Source organism: Vulpes lagopus, chromosome 12 (genome assembly GCF_018345385.1).
Source record: "Vulpes lagopus strain Blue_001 chromosome 12, ASM1834538v1, whole genome shotgun sequence".
NCBI lineage: Eukaryota > Metazoa > Chordata > Mammalia > Carnivora > Canidae > Vulpes > Vulpes lagopus.
Window position 1 is genome coordinate 29,826,709 of NC_054835.1, and position 26,475 is coordinate 29,853,183.

General features: G+C 42.7%; 2 protein-coding genes across 2 annotated transcripts in view; one reads left to right on the top strand and one right to left on the bottom strand.

The window, feature by feature from the left end:
• Positions 1-15,193, bottom strand: part of DGKE (diacylglycerol kinase epsilon) — a 28,026-nt gene extending 12,833 nt beyond the window's left edge. The window contains exons 1-8 of the mRNA XM_041726117.1: positions 15,045-15,193; positions 14,288-14,764; positions 6,388-6,547; positions 4,264-4,383; positions 3,082-3,225; positions 2,675-2,832; positions 2,247-2,298; positions 1,007-1,120 (exon numbers count right to left, since the gene is read on the bottom strand). Coding sequence (XP_041582051.1) covers positions 1,007-1,120; positions 2,247-2,298; positions 2,675-2,832; positions 3,082-3,225; positions 4,264-4,383; positions 6,388-6,547; positions 14,288-14,742 — 1,203 coding nt within the window. The 5' untranslated portion in view covers positions 14,743-14,764; positions 15,045-15,193. The remainder of the gene's footprint in view (positions 1-1,006; positions 1,121-2,246; positions 2,299-2,674; positions 2,833-3,081; positions 3,226-4,263; positions 4,384-6,387; positions 6,548-14,287; positions 14,765-15,044) is intronic.
• A 5,490-nt stretch (positions 15,194-20,683) lies between these two features.
• The window catches only part of C12H17orf67 (chromosome 12 C17orf67 homolog), a 28,437-nt gene continuing 22,645 nt past the window's right edge, over positions 20,684-26,475 (top strand). Inside the window, exon 1 of the mRNA XM_041726118.1 lies at positions 20,684-21,050. Within this exon, the coding sequence (XP_041582052.1) occupies positions 20,933-21,050 (118 nt within the window). The 5' untranslated portion in view covers positions 20,684-20,932. The remainder of the gene's footprint in view (positions 21,051-26,475) is intronic.

Below are 26,475 nucleotides of genomic sequence, written 5' to 3' on the forward strand. Positions count from 1 at the left end.
GGATATTAAAGCAACCTACCAAACTCTGAAAGCAAGACAAAGACCAAAGTTTCCTGACATGACCACTGAGCCATGTTTCCTTAGAATGGACCAGATTCTCATGGGAATAATGGGCACCATTACTTTTGAGCTGAATTAGTCCATTTTTCAGGGAATGTGAGAGGGAGCGGTTCGCCTAAGTGATGTTTTCTCTCAGTTTATCCAAAAAGCTGCATTTTACAAAGAAATACTGTATTAAAATCAGAAAATTCTACCTTTTCCTAAGGTAGAGTTACTCACTGAAACAGGAATACAGATCATTCTAGTGAACATTTTATAATCACTTTTGGATATAGGAAGGTTGATGGAGGCTCTGAGATGTTAATCACTAATCATACAAACAGCAACACTGCCTTAGTAACTATATGAATAGGAAAGAACTCTGTAAATTTGAAATGTCTGTGAAACAAAACCAGGAGAAAAACTGTTTTGCATTTAATTTTCACATCTTGTTGCTTAATTATCAAGTCATTAAAAAAATTCCAAAATCAAACCTCCACCGAAGGAATCAATGGTACTAGAAATTAGAGTGATGATCATAGTTAAAAGCCATAGTAAACAAATTGCTGCTTCTCTTACTTCATCTGCATTTTGGACTTTTTTGAGGCTACAGGAATCTGTTTTTTCCACTGAGGCCTTCACCCAAACTTTCTCCTGCCTAAAATTTTCTTCCTTAGTTTACATTTACGTAAATAAGATAAGCAACATGTGTCTTTCCATTTCTTACTTCCATTAGTTGTCACCTAAGCAAAATGTGAATTTTAGAAAGCTTGTCACAATTATAAAATACTCTGATAAAATACATTTAAGGATCTAATTTGACAGTCTTACACAAAACAGAGCAAGTAAATGTTTCCATAAGTAAGTTCTATCTGAATCTACTTGAAAGAGTGCAAGATAGAATCGAACTATTGATTTTTACTGTACCTTCAGTGATAAGCAGGAAATGTTATTTTATCCAACACACCTTATTAAGAATTCTGCTAGAAAACAGAGATGGTGCCTTCTCACGATGAGCATGAAAATTGAGAGCCATGAGAGCATCAGGTCCAACAGAAAAATAGTTGTTCATTGTGAATTCCTGTGCAAAAGGGTAAGAGTAAGCAACAGATTATGCTTCAGTCTAAGTCTATGACATGTGTAAAAAATGTAAATCTTAGTCTTTTAGTTCTTTGTGAAAATTTAATACTTTCTGCAGTTACTTTTCACTTAGAGCTGATGCTACCCAGTGAAGTTTCCAGAAATAAAGCTTCAGTTCAAAGGCCAATAACAACCTATATGAATTTCTTCTGGTTCACATGCTACACCTCAGATCTTTTCATCTAGCACAGCTCTACTTTGCATCCAGGCTTTCCACGCCTGTGTTCCCATCACATGTGCTTTTCACTTTCATTGCAACTCTCAGGGTCCCTGCTTCATCTACTTCCCACCCTGCAAAAACCCCTCAGTCTCCATCTCAGCTCTGTCTCTTGCTCCTGAGCCTGGAGCCTGCACTTCCAACTTGCATCCAGTGTGCCACAGCCTCGAGGGTGGTGTGCCCCAAATCTAACTCATCTTCCTCTTCTTCAAACCTGAAACTCTTTCTCTTTTTCTTAGGTTGGTTAATGTCATTTCCATACATCCAGCTGAAACAACCAGAAACATGGTATAATGTGTTATCTTCTCTTTCCCTAATATCCAACAGCTGCCACATCGCCCCTCAATTCTACCTCTAGAATATTCTTTAACTGTCTTCCTGCTGAGAGTCCCAGTGTTTTGCCCTTGTGCAAGTTTCCAGGCTATTTTCCATCCTCAGAGTATCTGCTGGAAAATACAGAGCTACTGAGCTACTGTCTCTGTAGTTGTTGCTACCCAGAATCTGCAACCTGTAGGATCTACTTCCTCTGCCTGGAAAGCCTTTTGTGCCTTTCTCTGTTGCTCTAGATTCTGTTTGCCTTGTAAGGACCCTGCACACATCACTTCCGCTGTAGTCTTTCCTGCCTGATCTGCTGAGGAGGTAAGAAGTGCACCTGCCCTGTGTTTTCCCCCATGGCCCTCTTTGCAGTTCAACTTGAGGGCTGAACATGTGGGTTTCTCTTCTGCTCTGGGAGCAGTCCCTGGAGGTAATAAGCACCACGTCTCTGCATCCCGGCACTGGGCCACACGTGTACAAGGGGCACTCCCCCGTGTCTGCTGAACCATCTGCTACTGAGGCCCAAAAAACATACCTTGGGTTTTCTTAAGTTGTAGTACCCTTTATTTGTTACTTGAACTTTCCATCTAAAAAACAAAAGTTACAAAAAAAAAAAAAAAGGTAATTATTACTAAATTAACCACCAGTTAACTATAATTATTACCAGTCAATTCTGGATGCCTATAGATTAGGTTCTTCTATGAAAACAGGATTTGAAAAAATAAGCACGCCTAAGTGACGATGCAAATTCTGAGGGATATCCCCAGCCTCCGTGACTCCAGTCCTTCCAATAATAACACAGTAGATAGCAAGAGAATAGAAGCCCAGTGCCTGTGGATGAGGACAACTAACACCATCTTGTACATTTAAATGACATCTGATAACCACACGAGTCTTCATCTTTAAACCAAACGATATTCCTGAAGCTCCAGAAATCCACTGTTCAGGAGAAATACTGCTCACCTGTCTAGTTTAATTCCATCTGCTTCCATTACGTTTCTTAAGACCTGTGCAACTGGGATCTCCCCTGCGTACCCCGTGCCCCAGCCCAGGGTGTTGGACAGATCGTTGCCTGTTCCCAAGGGCAGGACCGCCACCTGTGGAATGTACTTTTCTTGTCCCTAGAAAACCAGAGATACAGGTGAGAGGCTTCTCTTCAGACCATCTGTAGGGTAACAGTATTTGGTAAAACTCATAGACTGAACCATATGTCGCTTTTCTGAAGGTTAGGAGATCTGCTTAGTCATTATATTCAAAACCGGTAAAGTCTTCTAACACTCCTCAGTGTAGAAATAAAGGCAGCCCGAATACCATAACCCTTGTTTCGGAGCTGCTGCTGTAGGAGGCGTACAGGTCTCAAAGACAGATACCTTCATCTTCATCTCATCCACTGCGTCCAGGACCCAGCCCACTGTGCCATCCCCGCCGCAAACAAGCACTCGGGCTGAGTGATAGGGGAGAAGAGTACAGAGCTGCAGGGCTTTGATTGGGGGAGTTTTAGTCACATCGAAAACCTAGAAATGAAAGAAAAGGAAAGATTACTTTTATCCAACATTGTCCTCCATCTGTGAGGACAAGCTCCTTTCAGAGGAGTACACAAACAGCAGGCACAGTGAGAGGGAGAAGCAGGCTCCCCACTGAACGGGGAGCCTGATGCAGCACTCTATCCCAGGACCCTGAGATCATGACCTGAGCTGAAGGTAGACGCTTCATCAACTGAGCTACCAGGCGCCCTGATTCTTATTTTTTAAATTGAGGTATAAGTTACATATAACAAGACTCTCATTTAAAATGAACCCACTGAAAGTGGACAATGAAGTGATTTTTGGTAAGTTTATGGAGTTGTGCAAGCACCACTACAATCCAGTTCAGGACATTTTCACTGCTCTAAGAAGATCCCTTGGTGTCTGGATGCAAGCACTGGATGTAAGATCCCACATTGCCTGGCTTCAGGCAGCCACGCACCTCCTTTGTCTCTGTGCTCCTGGCTTTTCTGGACAGGTTATATAAATGGAGCCAAACTATATGGGTCCTTGCACTTGGCTCACTTTGCACGTTTTTGAGGTTTACTCATGGTAGCATGTATACATCAGTACTTTGTCCCTTCTTATTGCTGACTGATATTCCCTTGTGTAGGTACAAATTTGGTCTTACCAATTTGCCAGCTGATGGACAGCTGGGTTGTTTCCACTTTCTGGCTATTATGAATATTGCTGCTATGAACATCTGCATTAAAAGTCTTTGTGGGATGTCCCCTATGCTTTCACTTCCCTTGGGCAGTCTGCTAGAAATGGGATTGCTATGTGGTATGGTGAATTTCTGTTTAACTTTTCAAGAAATTGCTGTGCTGTTTTCTTAAGTGGATGCACCATTTTATATCCCCACCATGAAAACCCTTTCTCCATATATTCAAATGGTCTGATACTCTTATAATTCTTTCCTATAACAGAGTGACAACTGGTTTAAAGCATTAACCACCACTACAATTTAGGGAAAATGAAAAGCTAAACATGACAAGATTAATATAGACAGAAGCTTTTCTCTTTCATTACCTGGACTGGGTTTAGGAGGATCCTAAATTCTCCCAGCAGCCCTTCTCCCATGTTAGTTCCACTACGAGAGTTGGCCAGGATTATTAATGGGGTCCACTGCTTTCCAAGCTTAGAGGCTAGCTAAAAAAAATTAATGTAAGTGAAAAGGGTTTAATATCTCAAAGATACTGAGCAATAAAATTTTCATTTCTTGGTAACGGGTGCTGTAAATTTGCTGGGAGAAAAACAACTATCCCAGCACAATGAATACAATGTATAAATCAAAGAATTCTAGGAATGGAAAGTGAACTCAGAGATAATAATTCAACTTGTACTTATGTCTTAATTCTCTTCTCCATTATTCTAGATAAGTCACCTGGGTGATGCCTAAATAATAAGAAGGAACTAACAAGGTAGCCCATTCCACTATTAACTCAAATTATTAGGAAGTTTGACTTAAACGGAGTTAAAAATCTTTCAATAATGTCTCTTTATTGTTCTAATTTTGCTTCCTAGAGCAACCAGAAATAGTTTTATTTGTTCTTCCACAAAACTTCTGCTCCAACACCTGAAGCATTGTATCTTTTATGAGCCTTGTCTTCTAGGTGATCCATTTTAAGTTCTTTCAACTGTTCACAGAATAGACAGATTTTCTCTGCTCTCTTACTTTGTCCTTTTCTGGATGTATTCTAATGTATTTTAGTTTGCAAGGGTTTTTTTTTTTTTTTATTAAAAAAACCTTTTTTTAAAATGGGGTACTCAAAATTAGTTTTAAGAATTCAGATTTGCACAAAGGCCAAAGTCAAATGAAATTCATGTTCTTTTAACCAATCCATTTCTTCCCTCTCCCTTCTCCTTGTGGATGTAAACCTGAATGGAGATGCTTCCTGGCCTTACTTACCATTTCTCATCCTGCAGGGTCTCAGATTGAATTCAGACATATTAAGGGACTGTATATTTAAAAAAACATGTATAACATTAAACATAATGCCTTAATTTTTTTTTTAATTTTTATTTATTTATGATAGTCACAGAGAGAGAGAGGCAGAGACACAGGCGGAGGGAGAAGCAGGCTCCATGCACCGGGAGCCTGATGTGGGATTCGATCCCAGGTCTCCAGGATCGCGCCCTGGGCCAAAGGCAGGCGCCAAACCGCTGCGCCACCCAGGGATCCCACATAATGCCTTAATTAAGAAAAAAATTATTTTAGAGAGCAAGTGAGCATGTGTGAGCTGGGGGAAGCCCAGGGCAGAACGAGAGGGACAAGCAAACTCCATGCTGAGGGAGGAGCCCAGGCTCAGGACCCTGAGATCATGACCAGAGCCAAAACCAGGACTTGGATGTTCAACCCACTGAGCCACCCAGGCGTCCCACTGTTTTAAAATTTTAAAATGTCTTTTTCTTCAGCAGGAATACTGACAAAGATGACATTTAAGATATAAAATCCTAACTTGGAAAAGACATAAAATATAATTTCAAAATAAAATAGTTCAATTATTTTGGCATATTTAAGTAGGAAATAAATGCAGATTTTTAAAGTTATCCCTTAAGAACTACATAAAGACTGAGAGATACATTTACATCAGTTTCCATACACATATATCCTGCAAAGCGTTAACACCTTTAATGTTCAAATTATTTGTAAGGAGCACCTAATGTGCAAGGTAAATCTATCTTTAGGCACATTACATAAAGTTCCAAATAAAAAATTCGGTTAGAATAACGTGTGAGGAAAATCCATGTTTTCTTTTCACAGATAGTAATAAAGAATTTCAAAGCTGGATGTTTATCAGAGCTATCTGAGGACCCTAAAGAAATACAGATTCCTGGGACCTGCCTTCCACCCACTAAACCAAACCTGGTGATGGCGGGGGGGGGGGGGGGGCGCTTGGGAATTTATTCTCAAAAAGCTCCCCGTGTGATTCAGATGCAGGCACTGACTGAGAAACCAGTAAGAGAACATTTCCAATTTCCCTTTCAACATGAAAGCGCTCCAGAGCCAAACCCTGTGGCACATCCCTGACCACTAGGCGGGGTTCTACAGCTCACCATAGTGATTCTTCCCTCAATGCCCCACACTTGTTGCACACTGACTTCAATGACTTGTGAAAATCAATTACATAAGGAAAAATGAACTCTAATTACCACTGCATAATCCGTTTTTTTGTCTTTACGCATCTGATTGATAGAAGTCAAATAACTTGGGGGGATGATGAGGTTTCTGAATTCTCCAAAATCACATTTTTCATTCTTCAAGCTATTTTTCATGCACTCGTCATGTACTGTTTTCTGACACCAAATGCACCTGTGGGAAGAAAGAAACAAAGACAATAATTAATTTTAAACCATAATTTCACTGATGTGTAAACAGATTGTTCCTGTAAAAAAAATTAATAGTAATCTCATCATTATTAGAACATAAAATCTACTAAATAAAAGATTTGTAACTGCCTGCATAGTGAAAAGGAGTGATCAAGTTTGAATATACTTGGCAGTGTAATCTAACAGTGGTTTTTATTTTATTTTTTTTTATTTTTATTTTTTTTTTAATCTTTATTTATTTATGATAGTCACAGAGAGAGAGAGGGAGAGGCAGAGACACAGGCAGAGGGAGAAGCAGGCTCCATGCACCGGGAGCCTGATGTGGGATTCAATCCCGGGTCTCCAGGATCGCGCCCTGGGCCAAAGGCAGGCGCCAAACCGCTGCGCCACCCAGGGATCCCCTAACAGTGGTTTTTAAAGTGTGGTCCAGGGCCCCCAAAGATCGTTCCAAGACGACTCTGAGGTTAAAATCACTTTAATAATAAGGGGCACCTGGGTGGCTCAGTCAGTTAAGTGTCTGACTCTTGATGTCAGCTCAGGTCTTGACCTTGGGGTCATGAGTTCTGGCTCCATGTTAGCCTCCGTGCCCGGTGTGGAGCCAACTTAAAAAAAAAAAAATCACTTTAATAGTAATACCAAGATGCTATTCCATTTTCCTTCTCTCAGGAGTGTGCAGACCCAATGCAGAAGCAGACAGGAGTATGTAGGTGGCCTCTAAACCAAAGAAATGTACCAAAAAAAGTAAAACAGTGTCACTCTTCTCAAGTTTCATTTCTTTTTCATAAAAATATTGTTATGTTACTTTAAAAAGGAATATTTAAACAATTTCTCAGTTTTAATGTAAAACATGGAAATGCCAGTAGACATAATCCACATAAACAAAAACCTGGGTCTACGACAGTGGTTCTGAATCTGAATTATTTGTGTTTTTTTTTTTAAAGATTTTATTTATTTATTCATAGAGACAGAGAGAGAGAGAAAGGGGCAGAGGCACAGGCAGAGGGCTCCATGCAGGGAGCCCGACATGGGACTCGATCCAGGGTCTCCAGGATCACACCCCAGGCTGCAGGCAGCGCTAAACCGCTGCACCACCGGGGCTGCCCAATTATTTGTGTTTTGGTTGAAATATGTTTGTGAGGCCTAAAAGTCCTTCCTGCTTAATGAAATGCTCCACTGGCCTGGGTCCAGTTTGAAAACCTCCTAAGTTAGGACATCCTTGAACAGTCTAGTAAGTAGAGTAAGATAGTCAATTTCTTGTTGGCAGTTAATACAAAACTAGTCTATATATTGCATTTGAAATACAGGCAGAAGACATTTATATTCAGATTTACCTCTGGATGGGCGTTGTGTGTGAAATAAACAGAATAGTGCTGGAAAAGGTCCCGGGTTTCCATTATTAATCTGCTAAGAATTTAATCCACTCACAAATAAGGCAGAGCTGACTGTATAGACAAAAGCAGGCTGACAGAAAATAATGGTTATAATTAAATGAGTAATTAAAAAAAAAGAGGATAAAAGGTTTTTGCCCAAGGTCACCCTTTTGCACTTCTATTTTAAGGTTGTTTTTTTCCGGTGGATGTTCAGATTTGCCAAGTGATTACTGCTATTTACTCAGGAATCCTATTTGCTGCTGAAAGCAGTGTTATCTGCATTATTTGTTAGAAACTATAAAATAACCTGCATATGTTTTGTTTATACTTGCTTTTAAACAAAGCCTGAGAAACCACAATACATGTGTACTGCAAAGTATACCAACTCCATCTACTGTGGTATTAACTTTATTTATTTATTTATTTTTAAATTTTTTTTTATTATTTATTTATGATAGTCATATATATAGAGAGAGGCAGAGACAAGGCAGAGATAAAGGCAGAGGGAGAAGTAGGCTCCATGCACCGGGAGCCCGACATGGGATTCAATCCCGGGTCTCCAGGATCGCGCCCTGGGCCAAAGGCAGGCGCCAAACCGCTGCGCCACCCAGGGATCCCAAAAAAGAGGATATTGTTATTGAAAATAACCTGAAAGAGTACCCCTGAATTATTTCACATAGGTGTCCTCCAGTAAGAAATGTGGGACTCAGGGGTAAGAAGAACATTCACTTTTTTTTTACTCTATAGTCTCCTGTACGAGACATTTAGATAATTTATTTTTCTAAGTATAAACAACATGATGAACTACCATAAACAGAAATGAGATTATTTCTCTGGAATCCTAGAAGTCAATTTCCTGCTCAAAGGGCATGAATTTTCCTAAGATTTTTTTCTTTAATAATTCTTTCATAATTTTTTGAGTATAGTTGACACATAATATGTACATTCATTTTATTTTTTTTTATTTTTATAAAGATTTTATTTAGAGAGAGAGAGGTAGAGACACAGGCAGAGGGAGAAGCAGGCTCCATGCAAGGAGCTCAACGTGGGACTTGATCCGGGGTCTCCAGGATCACACCCTGCAGCACTAAACCACTGCGCCACCAGGGCTGCCCTGTACATTCATTTTAAATATACAATATAGTCACTGATAGACTGTCTAGTGTCCTTGTTTTCAGTGCATGGAGATGTTCATCATATCTAACACTTGATAATCCTGCACATTAGTGTTTTAAATGTTTTCTTTGATAATTGGATAGAAGACTTTTGTTTTAATTTGGGGGGTCTTTGATCATTAGTGAAGCTGTATATTTTTCTGCCTGCTTCTGCGAATTGACTCATGACCCATATTCATCTTTTACTAACTTTTAATAATTGCATGTACTTTTTACTTATGCAGGATATCAATCCCTTCTGTCACATTTATTGCAAATTTGTTTCAAGGTTTTTTTGTTTTTGTTTTTTTTTTTCAGTTTTCTTTTAAATTTACTTTTGAGGGTCGCCTGGGTGGCTCAGCGGTTAAGTGTCTGCCTTCAGCCCAGGACGTGATCCTGGAGTCCCGGGATCGAGTTTTGTATTGGGCTCCCTACATGGAGCCTGCTCTTCCCTTTGCTGTGTCTCTGCCTCTCTTTCTCTCTCTCTGCATCTCATGAATAAATAAATAAAATCTTAAAAAAAAATTTATCTCTTGGGCAGCCTGGGTGGCTCAGCAGTTTAGGATAGAGTCCCATGTCGGGCTCCCTGCATGGAGCATGCTTCTCCCTCTGCCTCAGTCTCTGCCTCTCTCTCTCTCTGTCTCTCATGAATAAATAAATGAAATCTTTAAAAAAATATATTTCTTGATAGATCTCTTTCCCTCTGTGGTTTATTTAAATGTTTTTATGCCCTGAAGTCCTTCACCATTTCCAAAAAGACACTTGCCTATCGTTATTCCGCTAAACCCCCATCCCACCCATTCAGTTTTCATACTTACATCTTTTTAAAAAAAGATTTGGAATTTTAGTCAGAAGAGTCAGAGAGAAAGAGAGAGAAAGCGTACACATAAGCAGGGGGAGGGGCAGAGGGAGAAGCAGACTCCCCACTGAGCAGGGAGCCTGATGGGGGGGCTCAATGTGGGGGCTTGTTTCCAGGATCTGGAGATCATGACCTGAGCCAAAGGCAGATGCTTAACTGACTGAGCCACCCAGGTGCCCCCATATCTATCTATGTCTTTAATTACCGTGCTGCTTCTGGGGCTAGAGGTTCCACTGAGAAACTCATGGAAGTGTCTAGGTTTCTTGGAACCTTATTCATCTGTGAACTAAGAGCCCCTGCTTTAATATATCTAGTGTTTATTTTGGTATATAGTATGATACGAAAATCTTTTTTTTTTTTTAAGATTTCATCTATTTATTCATGAGAGACAGAGAGAGAGAGAGGCAGAGACATAGGCAGAGGGAGAAGCAGACTCCATGCAGGGAGCCCGATGTGGGACTTGATCCAGGGACTCTGGGATCGCGCCCTGAGCCAAAGGCAGACGCTCAACCATTGATGAGCCACTCAGGCATCCCAAAAATCTTGCTTTTTTTCCCCCCCAAAGAGTACCTGTCCCAGCACAATTCATAATCTTTTCTATCCCAGCTGATTTGGGACACCTTTATCATTTACTACATTCTCATAAATTTCACAACAGATTCTTTTAACTAAAATGATGGCTATTATCAGCCTTGGCTCTGTAAAGCTAGAGCCAAATGCTTGCAAGCTATGAAACATTAGACTTTTCCTTACAACTACCATAGTCAAAATTGGGACTGGTTTCTTTATTTTGTTATTAGGGTTTAATCTAGATTTCAAACCTGATGGGAGAATAAGACACTACAAATATCCTGATGTTTTAGTTTCAACAATCATGTCATTGACTAACTGCTTATCTGTTTACTTTGAAAAATTTTAAACCTACACAGAAGTCAAAAAGATAGCAAAATGACCTTAAGCCAACCCTTCACTCTGATCCTTAATCTTTTTTTCCCACAATTGCTTTACCTCTTTTGATGTGAACTCATATACTGCTGAATCATTTAAAAGTATTAGAGACTTTATGAGATTTTTACCTTCCAATACTTCAGCAACACCCTTTCGTTTATGTACTGTCTAGGGCTGGTTTTATATTATGATGGACAGTGAGTTAAGTAATGGTCTGCAAAGCCTAAAATACTTAGTTTTGGCTCTTTATAGAAAGTTTGTCTGCCTCTGCTCTAGAAGGTGATCTAGTACCTTTTCACTGTTTCAGATAATGAATGAAATGAATGAATACATACCAAGAGAACACAGAAACATAAAGTTTAAGATCAAAGCCAAGACTGAAGTAGTCGATGTAATTACCTGCTAAAAGTCAGAAGCTTTGTTTCATTAATCAGCGTGTTTGTGCGCCAGAGCCCACACGTGCGGGGGAGGAAGGGGGCATGCAGTGACAGGATGTAATGAAAAGGTCTTATAAATAAAAAGGTACCTTAAGTTTTCCTAATAAGAGATGGCATACTATGGGGAACAAAGGTTTATTTAAAAAAATGTAATGAATACTTATAATTCCCTATTTTAGTCAGAAGAGAAGTGGGAAGGAAAAAAGGAAGACCAGGAAGGCGTGTGAGACACCAGGTGCAGAAACACATTATAGTGGTTGGGGTGGATGGGAGAATATACTCACAAGAGAAAAAGCCTACAGGGAAAGTAGAATCTGGCACAGTGCCTGGCACAAAATGGGTATTTGCTATGTGAAAATTAAATAATGACCTAATGAGTGTAAATTAAAGGGCCTTTGTCACTCATTCTGCAGAGCTTAACTGCAGTGTGATAAAATCACTTATTACCTGAGTCTATGTAGTTCTCTTAAGTCTTGTACTTACTTAGATTGTGATATAGAGCTTACCACGGCTGGATAAAATCCAGAGACGGACAGTCTGGCTTGTGTTTAAAGGTTCTAAATAGATATTTATTTTGTTTATTTTTCTGAAATATCTCATTCCTACAGAAGGTCATAGCAGACAGTAATCCTGCATAAGATTATTGGCTAAAATTAATCAGCACACTGCGGGACATTCAGGACACTGTGCTCTTTTCCCCATGGGAATAATAAACACTTCCTAAATTATACAGAGATCGTTTCTACCATTAGTGAGGGGTTCTAGCATGCTGGGAACAGATGGCTCAGTAACTGGTAAGAAGAACCTCGTGAGGAAAAGATCTATCCTCACATTCATTGCACACAAAGGGGAGGATACAACACTAAGGACAGAGGCTGATGTTATGAAACGTACATAAATACAGCAGTGTCTCCTCAACTTTAGAATTATCTGCAGGGCCTGCTAGAGCAAAGATTGCTGGTCTCCAAGCCAAGTTCCTGATTCAGTGGGTCTGGGGTAGAAGTAGGGTTGCCAGGAAACTAGAAGATGTTTGGTTAAATTTCAATTTCAGATAAACAGTTTTTATCAGGTATAATAGGTATAAGTCTGTCTCAAATACTGCAAATGTTTTGTTTGCTTAATCTGGCAACACTAGAATTTGCATTTCTACCAAGTTTCCAAATGATGCTAATGCTGCTGGTCTGGGGAACCTACTTTGAGAACTACTGAAATATAGGATAGAATGTCATCACCCAGAAAAAAAGATGTGGGCTTGGGGGTGAATAGAAGATCAGGTAAGGGTTCTTGGCGGAAAGGGCATGAGATGAGTCCCTAAGGATAACTAGAAGCTACCCAGGGGAGGACAGCCTTGAGAAAGGGAGGGGCAGAATGAAAGAGTCTGATATTTTAAGGAAGCCACAACCAGCTTGGCATTTCATCATGCAGGTGGGGTCCAGAGAGCACATGAGACTCTGGGTACCGTGTTAAGCACCTGAAGTTTACACTGGAAGTTCATCAGGGTAAGTGACCAGAGCAACTGAAAGGGTTTAAGTAGAGCAGGGACTGGATCTGATAATACGTTTCTAAGATTATTCAGGTGGAGGATCAGAGCACTAGGCTTATTCGTTAAGGAGTATCTAAAGCACAGTTAAGATATTTATAGAAGCCATTTTTATCTAATTCTGCAGACACAAAGAAGGGAAGGAAATAAGATGCAAGTCATGTCTTCTTTCCAACTAATTCCAGCTTTTGAAGCTAAAGGTGACTTACAGAGAGAATTACAAAGTTTACTTAAAGACGCTGGGTTATAACCTAGCTCTCACTGATGCCAAAAGGACTTCTAAATTTGAAAGATAACAAAATCAATGGTTATAAAACTCTGTAGTTGTTTAAAACATATTTTTGACAATTTTTCTTAAGTCTAAATCTGAAGTATAAAAATAGGTGTTGACCTAACAGTGCTTATGCTAAGTTAAAAAAAAAAAAAAGATTTTGAAGTAAAATACAAAATAAAGACAAAAACAAAAAAGTAACTTGCCATCCAGTGTCAGGTTTCTATTTTAGTTTCTAAATAGGTTTAGAGCCCTTTCCACTTGTCAGAAGTAAAACTCATAACAATGAAGATGTCCAGACGTAAGGCTGAGCCAAGGCTAGGCATGTCGGTATGCCTAACCCTATCCCGGGGGTTACAAATCCCAGAGAGCAGGTCTATTTTACCACCGTGTATAATTCTCTTAACTGTAAAATGAGTTAGATCAAATGACCTGCGGAAGCAGCCTCCCTCATTACCAACCTCTAACAAGAGCAAAGGGCATCTTCCCCTATTTTCAGATAGTATTTAAGAACATTAATGTGTTGTCGTGTGTGTATTTAGAAGCTGCTTAAATATTTTTGGCTTAACCAAAGACTTTTGTCTGAGATGCTACATGTCCTGCCAGGCCATGTGACAAAAGGAGAGCCCCTCTAAGTGTTACCTTTCGCTACAGTGGGGATGTCTATATTCGAAAAAGATGCTTCCAGGGCTGCCATGGAAGGACACTGGTTTTCACTGCCCATTTATAATACCACCCGGAGGAGGATCAGTTTCACGAGTCCAGAGAAAAGCGAACTGTGTCCATACTTCGTTGTTCCTTACGTAAAATGGAGATAATCAACAGGAATAAACGCTAAAATACCACGCACAGTGGCTATGAAGTATGCAGCACTTGGGAGATCTCTGGATCCGAATTAAGGCCCAAGTGTCATTACCTAAAAGGGCACGCGGGCTGAGGAGTAGGGGATGGAGGTATCATCCAGGCGGATGACCACTGCAAAGCTGCCCTGTCTGCCCGATACCAGGGACGTTTATGAACTTGTCTCCTTTCAGTGGGCAGTGGAGGCCATTGGCAGAGGTCAAGGTAGGCCTCTGCGCCCGCTCCAGGGGATCCTGCCGCTTAGCACGCATTCCGGGACCGCGAGGACCCACAAAGGCCTCACCTGTAATCGCAGAGCTTGGGCTGGCTGCCGCACTGCTGCTTGCAGACCACGCAGTAGCTGCACAGGGGCACGTTGCCTCGGATCCAGTGGTGGGGCATGGCGTCCAGGGCCCTGGCGTCACTCTTGAGCATGATCTCCTTGCACGGGAAGCGCTTGTCGGCCTTCTTGAGGCAGCCCTCGTCCACGCGCAGCCCGCAGCAGTCGCAGAAAGCGCCCAGCAGAATGTGCTGCGCGCACACGCAGCAGTAGGTGGGCTGGCTGAACAGGTCCGTGTCGCGCCAGCCGTGCTTGCTCTTGCGAAAGATGTCCCTGCGGTGCAGCTGGCGACGCGACCGCTGGACGCTGCACCAGAAGGTGATGAACACCGGCAGCAGCACCGAGCACAGCGTCCACAGGACCAGGTGCCCGTCGGCAAACAGGCCCTCGTGCGGCGCCGGCCGCCTCTCCCCTTCCATCGCGTCCAACGCCGCTTCCGACCTGGGAGAGGAACAGGCGGGTACACCCGGGCTCGCGGGGCCCGCGCGCCGCCTTCCGGGGGAGCCTGCGGGGCGGGGGGCGCTGACTCCCGGGACGCGCGCGCGCCCGCGGCTCCCAGCCGCCCGCCCCCGGAGCCCCCCGCCAGCCGCGCCGGGCGCAGGAGGAGGCGGCTGCCCTCGGCAGGGACGCGGCCGCGACCGTTAGCCCGGGGCCCGCACGCCGCAGCCCGCAGGCGCCCGGACCTCCCCGCAGGCCCCGGCCCCCGCCCCTCGGGCCCTACCTCGCGTGGGTGGGAACGCGGCTCCGCCACCCGGGCCTGGGGCCGCCCTCGCTCCGCAGCCTGCCCGGGCGCCAACGCCAGCGGAGGGCCCCGCGAGGCCGCACGCACGCCGAGCCGGACGGCGCGGGCGCGGGCGCGGGCGCGGGCGGGGCGCGGCGGGGCGCGGCGGGGCGCGGCGGGGCGGGGCGGGGCGGGGCGCGGCGGAGGTGCGAGGGGCGGCGCGGAGGCCGACGGGCCTGGAGGGGCGGGGCCTGGAGGGGGCGGGCCCGAGCGGAAGGGGCGGGGCCTGGGGCGGGGCCTGGGGCGGTGGGCGGAGTCACAGTCAGGTGCGGCGGTAGAGCGCTGCGAGGTAGAGCCGTGTACGGCTGTAGCCCTAGAAATTGACAGTAAGCGTACTGCCTGGCGGAGGTGGGAGCTGGCCCGGTTTTGCATGATGGAAGGGAGAAAACTGGCAGCTTTGATTGTGTTACATCCTAAAAAAAAAAAGCACGGAACAATCCAAGTCAGGAATTAATAAATGTCGCCTGCGTTCTTGCCAGTTGTTTATTACACACGCGCTGTGGGCCGGGTACCGAGGCCGGGAGCCCCCAGCTCTCCCAGAGTGCCGGGTGTATTGTCACAAGCCTGACGAGAAGCATTTATTTAGACCTATCAGTAATGGCTTACTTGCACTGCAGCCTCCATCTCTGCACTTGCTAGGCACCAGGCTGAGTATCATCCCCATTTCCCAGATGAGGAAAACCAAGGCACAGAGCGGCAGAGAAACATGCTTGAGGCCTCGAAGCCGATATTGGGACTGAGGTCCCTTTGTTTTAAGTTAGTGGTCCAAGTGAGCTTCAAATCCAAACAAAACCATTAGAGTGTCTCTTATTTTGTTATTTCTCTAAGAACCTTGCCCCTGGGGATCTTGTTAAAATGCAGATTCTAATTCCCTTTTTAGGGAAGAGGCCTGAGAGTCTGCATTTCTGACACATGGTTCAGTGATGCTGATGTTGACGGTTTCCAGGTCACACTCTGAGTAGTCATCTAAAGTGTTTGACCATCTGGATTATGAAGCTTGGGGGCTGGCTGTGGGGGAAGCGGGAAGAGCCCAAGGCTGCATGGTGAGACCTGGAGCAGATCGATCCTGGCTGTACACATCTGTGGATCCTAATTGAGGCAGAGCTCTTAATGTAGTTTTGATTTGAAAACATAACAAAGAATACACTTTTAAAAATTGAGGGGTTTAAAAAAAATTTCCATTGTGGAACATTTGGAAAATGTAGAAAAGAAAAAAAAGGAAGAAGAATCATCCATCTCTCACCCCAAAGACAACGTGTACTTGCAGATCTTGGCAAGTAAACTGTGGTTTACTTTTTCTTTTTTAATTTTTATTTATTTATGATAGTCACAGAGAGAGAGAAAGAGGCAGAGACATAGGCAGAGGGAGAAGCAGGCTCCATGCACCGGGAGCCCGACGTGGGATTCGATCCCGGGTCTCCAGGATCGCGCCCTGGGCCAAAGGCAGGCGCTAAACCGCTTTGCCACCCAGGGATCCCTGGTTTACTTTTTCTATACGGAATTTTGATTGTATGGTGGATATGTTCTCTGGCTATTTTTTTTCACTTCCAAAATAACTTCTAGACATTTTTTTGAATTTATATTTAGTGATTTCTTAATATTCCATTCTATGAAGACAGTTCACAGTTGTGACCTTACCTCTGTTTTTGGCTCTTTGTCTCAAATATTTTGCTATGATATATATAATTCCTCTGTTTAGGTTTCTTTGCTCAGATTCTCACATTTGGGTAAAGGATATGAAAAGTTTAAGGGTTATGGAAATTTTTTTTAAACAATCATAATCTCTCTTTCCTAAGTGAAAATCACCTGGGAAATTTATCTGTATAGGGACAGATTAATAGAGATTAGCAGGTCTGAGGAAGACACTTTTTAAAAAAATATTTTATTTATTCGAGAGAGAGATTGAGAGTATGAGCTGGGGGGAGGGGCAGAGGGAGACAGAGCAGCTGATTCCCTGCTGAGCAGGGAGCCCAGTTACAGAGGATGCAGATGCGGGGCTCCATCCCAGGACCCCGAGATCATAATGTGAGTTGAAGGTAGACGCTTAACCGACTGAGCCACCCAGGCGCCCCTGAGGGAGACACTCTTACACTAAAGGAAATGATAATAATAGTTATTATTATAGCCAACCTGTGTTGCCTGCTTAGTTAGAGCCTGGGCACTGTGCCAAGTTTATCATCCTCATTTTACAGATGAAGAAAACTTGTTTGATGTCATATAGCCAAGAGTCAGTGGAGTTGGGGCTTTGACTCCAGTTAGTCTGAAGCCAAAGCCAGTCATGCTCTCAAGACAGGCAGATGTCTCAAGATATGTTCTTTCACCACCTACAGCAGCATTTTCTAAAAATGTGGATTCCCAGGTCCTGACCAGGTCTCCCGAATCAGAATTGTAGTGCAGCTGAGATTCTGTGTGCCTAACAATTCCCCACATAATTATTTTATTTACTTGTTCGAACATTTTTTGGGCTTAATTGTGAAATATATCACGCACACAAAAGATCTTATGAAACATAATGCACATACATGCAGTTAAACATATACGCAGTCAAAAACAGTAATAAACACCTGTGTGCCCACCACACAGGTTAACATGTTGAACATTAGGAGCCTCTCCTCTGCCCACCCGATTGCTATCCTCATCGGGAGACTACTATCCTAATCTTTATGTTCTCCACTCCCTTGCCTTTGATAGTTTTGCCATCCCTGAAAGTATCCCTAAACAATATAGTTTTCTTTCGAAAAAACAAACACAAACCTGGCTCTATCAGGAAATAGGAGTAAAGGCACTAATATATGAAAGATCCTGGAGTTGATGCGTTGAGTGGTCTGGGACAGAGTCTGAATCCAGATTCTCCGAGAAGATACCACCTGGGGAAGTCAGTGAGCATGGTCTTGGGAATATTGCTAACCACAGTGGGGACAACCGAGTAGGGCTGTAGTTTGCTCATCTGGCAAAAATCTGGCTGGGCGGGGTGCCTGTGTGGCTCAGTTGATTGAGCGGCTGCCTTCAGCTCAGGTCATAATCCCAGGGTCCTGGGATCGAGCCCCACATTGGGTTCTCTGCTCAGTGGAGAGCCTGCTTCTCCTTCTCCCTCTGCTCCTCCCCACTGCTCATTCTCTCTCTCTCTCAAATAAATACAAAATCTTGAAAAAAAAAATGCATGGGGCTGAGGGAGCAGGAACCTCATCAGCTCATAGTTGTCAAAGTACCAAAAGTCTATCCACAGTGTGTCTGGACCTCATGGAGCACATTGCCCCTGTGCCGACCTGGCCTGCCTGCCCTTTGTGTCAGAGCACAGTGGTTATCTTGGAATTTCTCTTCACTGTTTTTCTGTGAATTTTCTGTTTCCTGGGTCCTGGGACTTCCCCTTTCTTGGTGAATTCCTGTGTGTGTGTGTGTGTGTGTGTGTGTGGAGCACACCCATCAGGAACTTTAGGAGCAAAGGTACATGGAAGGTATAGTTTTGAGTCCTTGGATGTCTCCCGATATCCTTGTTCCACCCTCCATACCTGATTATTTATCTGGGCATAGAATCCTAAGCTGGAAATAATTTCTCTTCACAACATTTGAAGACATCGCTCCATTTCTGCTTGCTTTTAATGTTACCACAGAGATGTCTGAGGTTATTCTTATTCCTGATCCCTTGAATGGGACTTGTTTGTGCTTTCTGGAAACCTCTAGAATCTTCTCTTTTTCTCTAGAGTTCTGACATTTCAGACATGTGCCTGGTGTGAGGCTGTTTTCATCTATTTTTCCAGGTTTGCTGGGTGCTTTCAATCTAGCAGCTCATATCCTTTGGTTCTAGAATCATATTGTTCATTTCCTCCTATTTTCTGTGATCTCCTTTTTAAAACTTCTGTTATTTAGATGTTGGACCTCCTAGACTGTCCTCTCTCTTCTTACTCTCTCCTTTAAAAAAAAAATAGATTCTATTTTTTAGAGCAGGCTTAGGTTCACAGCAAAATGGACTAGAAAGTGCAGAGATTTCTGGTGTACCCCCAGACCCCACACAGGTAGAGCCTCTCTCACTGTATCAGCATCCTCCAGCAGGGTGGTGCATTTGCTATAGTTGATGAACCTCCATTAACACACCATCACCACCCAAAAGCCATAGCTTAGACTAGGGATCACTGGTGTACATTCTATGGGTTTGGACAAAGGTATAGTGACATGTACCCACCATTATAATATCCTACAGAGTAGTTTCACTGCCCCCACAAATTCACTGTGTTGTGTCTATTCATTTTCCCTTCAATCCCCACTCCTGGCAACCACCGATCTTTTTTTTTTCCCCATCTCCATAATTTTGCCTTTTCCAGAATGTCATAGAGTTGGAGTCATAGCATATGTAGCCTTTTCAGATTTCTTTTCCTTTAGTAATAAGCATTTACGGTTCCTCTGTTTTCATGGCGTAATAGCTCATTTCTTTTTTTTTTTTAAAGATTTTGTTTATTTACTTAAAAAATATTTATTTATTTATTCATGAGAGACACAGAGAGAGAGAGGCAGAGACACAGGCAGAGGGAGAAGCAGGCTCCAATGCAGGGAACCTGATGTGGGACTCAACACAGCGTCTCCACCAGGATCCCGCCCTGGCCTGAAGGCGGCGCTAAGCTGCTGAGTCACCTGGGCTGCCCTATTTACTTTTTTTTAGAGAGAGAGAATGAGAGAGCGAGCTTGAGTATGAGTGGGGGGAAGGGCAGAAAGAGAGAGAGAGAGAATGAGAATCTCAAGCAGACTCCCTGCTGAACACGGAACCCGACATGGGGCTGGATCTCAGGACCTTGAGGTCATGATCTGAGCTGAGACCAAGAGTTGGATGCTTAACTGACTGAGCCACCCAGCCACTCCAATAGTTCATTTCTTTTTAGTGCTGAATACTATTCCATTGCTGGAATATTATTAATCACAGTTTATTTATCCATCTACATACCAAAGGACTTCTTGGTTGCTTCCAAGAATTGGCAATTATGAATAAAGCAACTATAGATGTTTGTCTGTGGGTTTTTGTGTGGCCATAAAATTTCAACTCACCTGGATAAATGACATCTTTAAAATATTTTTTCTCTCTTGCTTTTTTTTTGAACCTTCCCTCTACCTCTTTCTCTCTCTCATTCTCTCTCTCTCAATTTTGCTCTTTTTCTAAAATAATTCCATAGCTTTATCTTAATTGATTTTTTAATTTCTAAGATCTTCTTTCATTGTTGATTTGATTTTGGATTCTTCTTCTTCTTCTTCTTCTTCTTCTTCTTCTTCTTCTTCTTCTTCTTCTTCAGCATGCTGTTCACGTTTCATGGAGCAAAAATGTTTTCTTGTCTCTCAGAGGATACTGTTGGATAGTTTTTTTCCCCTTCTCTCCTCGCCTGGTCTCTGATTGCCCCATGTGGCTTTTCATTGGTTTTCTTTGTCTTCACCTTCCGCATGAGAGGCTGTTACAGATGTCTCATGAACCTCCAGGTGATTCTAGTTTAGAGAACCACTGCCAGAGTGTCTTAATCTCTCTGAAGCTGATTGTCCCAACTGAGATCCCACAGAGAAAAACAACACAGATTTCAGTACCTTTTTCCCAGAATCGAGCTTTTCTCTCCCAATTGAAGGTTTAGCACTTTTCCTGAATGAAGTGTAATGTGACAGCAGTCTTAGAAGTGGTTTCACAAATTATTCGATCCACAATCCACTCCTCCAGTGTGTTTATTTGTACCACTGTACGTTCCTACACTTTGCCTGTCATTCCTGTTTAGGTTGGAGGGAAGCCTAGCACTGGCCATTGGGGATCTGATGCTGACCTTGGCTGTCCCTACCTGCTGGGCAGTTGGAAGCCGGGGCCAATGTCCTGGGCCCAGAGCAGAAATTACAGCCCCCTTGTGGAAGCATGCAGCAGGCCGGCTGGGCTCCTGTCCAAAGCCAAACCATCTTACCATTGTATTTACTGCTCCAAACAGGAAGGTATGTGTTTGTGTAGAAGTACTGAGAGTATGAAAAGGGAAGCCAGGGGCATGGGGTGTAAACATGGAGCAGGGAATCAACTCCTCTTGGAAAGGGACCATGTTTTCTTTTCTAATAAAGATGGATTTTTATTTCAACAATATGCAGAATTATATATTATTTATTTATTTATTTATTTATTTATTTACTTACTTACTTACTTACTTATTTAAGAGAACAGTGAGAGAGAGAGAGCACATGAGCCTGGAGCAGAGGCAGAGAGAGAGGAAGAAGCACTGCTCCCTGCTGGTCCTCAATCCCAGGATACTGAGGTCATGTCCTGACCTGAAGGCAGATGTTTAACTGATGGAGTCACCCAGGCGCCCCTAGAATTATATACCTAAATGTATGTGTGATTAATCTCTGCATCATTTGATCATCAAAAACATTTTTGTCGACTTTCTATCACATGCCTGAGAATGGGATGGACATGCAAATATAAGCAAAAGTGATTTCACAAAGAGAAGGAGGAATAATAACACTACTGATAATAATAATAACAGTGGTTTCCGAGTATTAGAGCCTTCCTGTATTTGTCAAGTACTTTACATATACTTTCTCTTTTTTATTAATTTATTTTTAAATTAATTTTTCTATTATTTCTTTTCCTTTTTTAATTTTTAAAATTATGTATTTATGTATTTATGTATTTATGTATTTATTTATTTATTTATTTAGGAGAGAGCACGAGTAGGGGGGCAGGGGCAGAGGGAGAGGGAGAAGCAGACTCTCTACCAAGCAGGAAGCCCAATGCAGGGCTCAATCCCAGGACCATGAGATCATGACCTGAGCCAAAGGAAAACAATCAACAACTGACTGAGCCACCCTGGCACACTTTCCTTTCTTTTTTAAAATCTCAAAACACTGTGAGAGGTAAGTTATAATTATTATTTTTTTCTTATAAATGAGAAAACAGTAATTTGGGTAGTCAAGAAATCTGCCCAAGTACAGCTTCAGTATAACCTAGGTATGAAGTTTCAGAGCCAGATTCAAGCTCAGGTTCACTGATGACTCTGCTCTACAATCTTTGCCATTATATCAAAAGGCCTACACACTAGATATTCATTCATTTTTGAGGGAAGCTTCTGTCAGGACCCTATAATAAACTTAGACTCAATAGCTTCTGGGTTGGGACCCATCTTGTAGGAACCCTTGTATCAGTTAGCTGTTGTCAGAAGGATGCTGTGTAATAAGCCACTCCTAGACTCAGTGACTTAAAATAACAATCATGTAATTTTAAGGATCTGCAGGTGTTGGGTGGCTGTGCTTCATGCTGTGGGGGCCAGAGGCCAAGTGAGCTGAGTGGGGCTGGGTTGAGTGGGTCTACTGCTCAATAGGCTGAGCTTCTTGCTCAGATCCTTTCCAACTGAGATAATTCTGAGGCTCTGCTTGAAGGGGAGAGGGGCAGCTATTTGGGGGAAGTTCTTTTTTGTAGCAATTGCAGAAATGCAAGAGGGTGCACCTTGGTGCACAAACACACTACAGGTACCCTTGTTTGTGTTGTGTCCGATACCACCCCATTGTCTGAAGCAAGTTCCTTGGTTGAGCCCACAGTCAAAGGGCAGGTTGCAAAGTCATATGGCAAAGAGCATACATATGTGGTGGCGGTGGTGACGAATCAATGCTGATGCTCTAATCCACCACACCTGCCCAAATCTAACATCTGCTTGTATGGTGTGCCTGTAGATTAACATGTATACTATTCATGTGCAGTTTATGCAGTTATTATTATAAATATTATAAAAGAATTATATGTATACTGTAAAAAATAAAAAGTTTATAGTCTAATGGGAAAGGTAGAAAAAAAAATGAAAACAACTACAAAAAGGAATATTAGAAGTTATTTAATTGACTCTGGGCCTAAAGAATGTGAACATATTACAGTTCTCTTGGGACAGATTCAGCATCTTCCTATAATTGTTTTTGTTTTTGTTTTTAAAGATGTTTCCTGGGACACCTGTGTGGCTTAGCGGTTGGACGTCTGCCTTTGGCTCAGGATGTGATCCTGGAGTGCGGGGATCGAGTCCTACATTGGCTCCCTGCATGGAGCCTGCTTCTCCCTCTGCCTGTGCCTCTGCCTCTCTCTGTGTGTCTTTCATGAATAAATAAATAACATCTTTAAAAGAAAAATAAAGATGTTTCCCCTTGTCTCTGAAGTTCTTAAAGCTGACAGAATTAGAAATCACTGTCTTGGGGCACTTGGATGGCTCAGTCAGTTGGGCATCTGACCCTTGGTTTAGGCTTGGGTCCTGGGGTTGAGCCCCTCGTCGGGCTCCGTGCTCCATGGGAGTCTGCTTGCATATTCTCTCTCTCTTCCCCTACCCCTGCTCGCACACTTTCTCTCTCAAATAAATAAATACATCTTAAAAAAAAAAAAGAAATTACTATCTTATCCTTTTTTTTTCTCAAGATTTTACTCATTTATTTGAGAGACAGAGAGAGAGAATAGGGGAAAGGGGCAGATGGAGAGGGAGAAGCAGACTCCTCAGAGAGCAGGGAGCCTGATGGGAGGCTTGATCCCAGGACCCTGGGATTATGACCTGAGCTGAAGACAGATGCTTAACCCACTAAGCAATCCAGGGGACCCCACTGTCTTATCCTTTTAAGAGAGAATCTGGTGTGATGATGGCAGGAGCTTGATGGTGTCAGGTTTATCATTGATCCTTAGGCAGTGAAATTTGAGAATTCTTTTTATTTTTTAATTTTTAAAAAAGATTTTATTTTTAATCTCCACTCCCAATGTGGGGCTCAAACTCACAACCCCAAGATCAAGAGTTGCATGCTGTACTGACTGACCCAGCCAGGTACCCCAAGAATTCCTTTTACAAAAAGACAGGAAACCCACACAAATGGAAATATCAGTTGTGTAAGGATGACGTGATTTTGGTTGGTAGCATTCTTTCTGTTGGTAATTGGTAATGAAGCTTTCCTAGGCCTCTGCATCTAATGAAGATCTTCAGATTTGATTAAAATCCTAGCAAAACAGTCTGAGGCACAGCAGAGCCATCTCTCTCCATTTACAGTGAATTCCTGGCAGCTTCTAGAAGAATTAACCTCCATGGCCTTGTGTTTCTTTCCCGTGACCTTGGTTATCCCCTGGTGCTGCCCTCTAGGCTGCCACCTTGTGGAGGTTTTGGGAGTTGCAGCTTCAACAGCACTGCAGATTCACCTCCTTTGATCCCCCGGCTGCTTTCCTTGAGAATCAGGGTAGAGGGTAGAAAAGAATTCCCACCAGAGTGACACTCATTACAGAGTGATCGTGCTCTTTCAGTTTTCCTATAGTTATCCCTTTAGGACAATATCGGCAGAGGGACATTTGAGTGGCTCAGCCATCACACCTGAAGAGCCCTCTGCCCCTTCCCCTGAAACCTTGAGCCAGCCTCCCAGGGTGGGTTATAGGCCCCTGACTTGTCTCTAGAAGCACCTCTCTTGTCCACCAGCGGTTCCTTTTTTTCTTTTTCTAAAGTACAAAAGTAATACACACTTCTTTAGAGCTGATAGTCCAGTGGAAGAGCCAGATTTTTAAAAGTAAACAAAACCAGTATTTACTTACACATTATGGTGAGTACTATGGAAATGGAGTGGAATGGTGGGGCGGGGGAAGGGGCAGGGAAACTTCATGAGGTTGGTACAGGCAGGCTTGCTTGAGCAAGAGAATTTCAAATCAAAACCTGAAGGATAAGAAGGATCCAGTCATTAAAAGATGGAGGAAGAGCATGTGCAAAGGTGCTGAGAAAGGGTTTGTTAAGTGTGGCTAGATTGCAGGGAGCTAGAGGGGAGTGGTCACAGTGGGGCTGGAAAGAGCAGCAGGTGGAGATGCCACGGGGTTCTGTGGTGCACGGTAAGGATTCTGATTTTATTCTGAGTCCAGTGAGAAGAAAGGATTTTTTTAAAGATTTTATTTATTTATTTGAGACAGAGGGCTTGCACGAGAGGGGGGGGGGCAGGGGCAGAGGGAGATTGAGAAGCAGACTTCTTGCTCAGCAGGGAGCTGGAAGGAGCTAGATCCCAGGACCCTGGGATCACAACCTGAGCGGGAGATAGATGCTTCACCGACTGAGCCACCCAGGTGCCCCAAGAAAGGATTTCTAATCAGGGAAGTGATGAGGTCCATTTTCTATTTTAAGAAAGTCACCCAGGGACACCTGGGTGGTTCAGTGGTTGAGTATCTGCCTTTGGCTCAGTTCATGATCCTGGGGTCCTGGGATGAGTCCTGTATCAGTTTCCCTGCAGGGAGCCTGCTTCTCCCTCTGCCTATGTCTCTGCCTCTCTCTGTGTGTCTCTCATGATTAAATAAATAAAATCTTAAAAAAAAAAAGTCACCCTTGTTGCTGCATGGAGAATGAATGGATCGAAGTGAGTAGGAAGGAAAGTTGGGATACTAGTTGGGAGCCTGGTGACAGAAGCTGAGTGAGGAGCAACAAGAGTAGCCTAGATGCAGGTGGTAGAGATAGAAGGATCTAGATCCATGCTGTCCCATGTGGTAGCTACCAGCCACATGTGACCACTGAGCACCTGAAATGCATGAATATAAAAATACATACCGGATTTTGAAGGCTTGATAGAAAAAAAACCTCACAAAATATTTCATTAGTAATTTGCTTAGCTTTATTACATATTGACATAAATAATATTTGGGATATTTCATGGTATATAAAATAGATCATAAAAAATTTCACCTGTTTTTTACTAAAAAAATGTGACTACTAGAGAAATTTAAATTATGTAGGTGGCTTGTATACTACATTATGTTTTTGGTTTTTTTAAAGATTTTTTTATTTATATATTCATGAGAGATGCACAGACAGAGGCAGAGACACAGAGGGAGAAGCAGGCTCCCTCTGGGGAGCCTGATGTGGGACTCGATCCCAGGACCCCAGGATCATGACCTGAATCAAAGACAGATACCTTTCCAACCACTGAGCCACCCAGGTGCCCCCACATTATGTTTTTTTTTTTTTGTGAACACTACTTTTATGGACAAAAGTTACTGAATTTAAAAAATACTTTTCTTAATTTCTAATATGTCCAATTTACATTGAACACAGTAGAAATTTCTACAAAGGTATACATTTTCTTTTTTTGTTCCACTGAAGATATTTATTTGATAAAACAATACAGTCAGTGTTCGATTTGACCGTGAAGAACAAAAGCAATGAAAAATTTAACAACGCACATAAAAAATCCCAAGATGTCTAATGTGACAAATATCTATTCCTAAAATAATACTCCTAAAATTCCTCAGTTATTGAAAACGATATAAAAACAGAAGGATGTGGCAGAGAGCAAAAAACCAAAGATCTAAATCTGAGCAACTTTGCTGATAATGCATTATTCCACCCCCAACCCCCCCACCTCGCCCCAGTTTACAATCTGTTCAAATTGT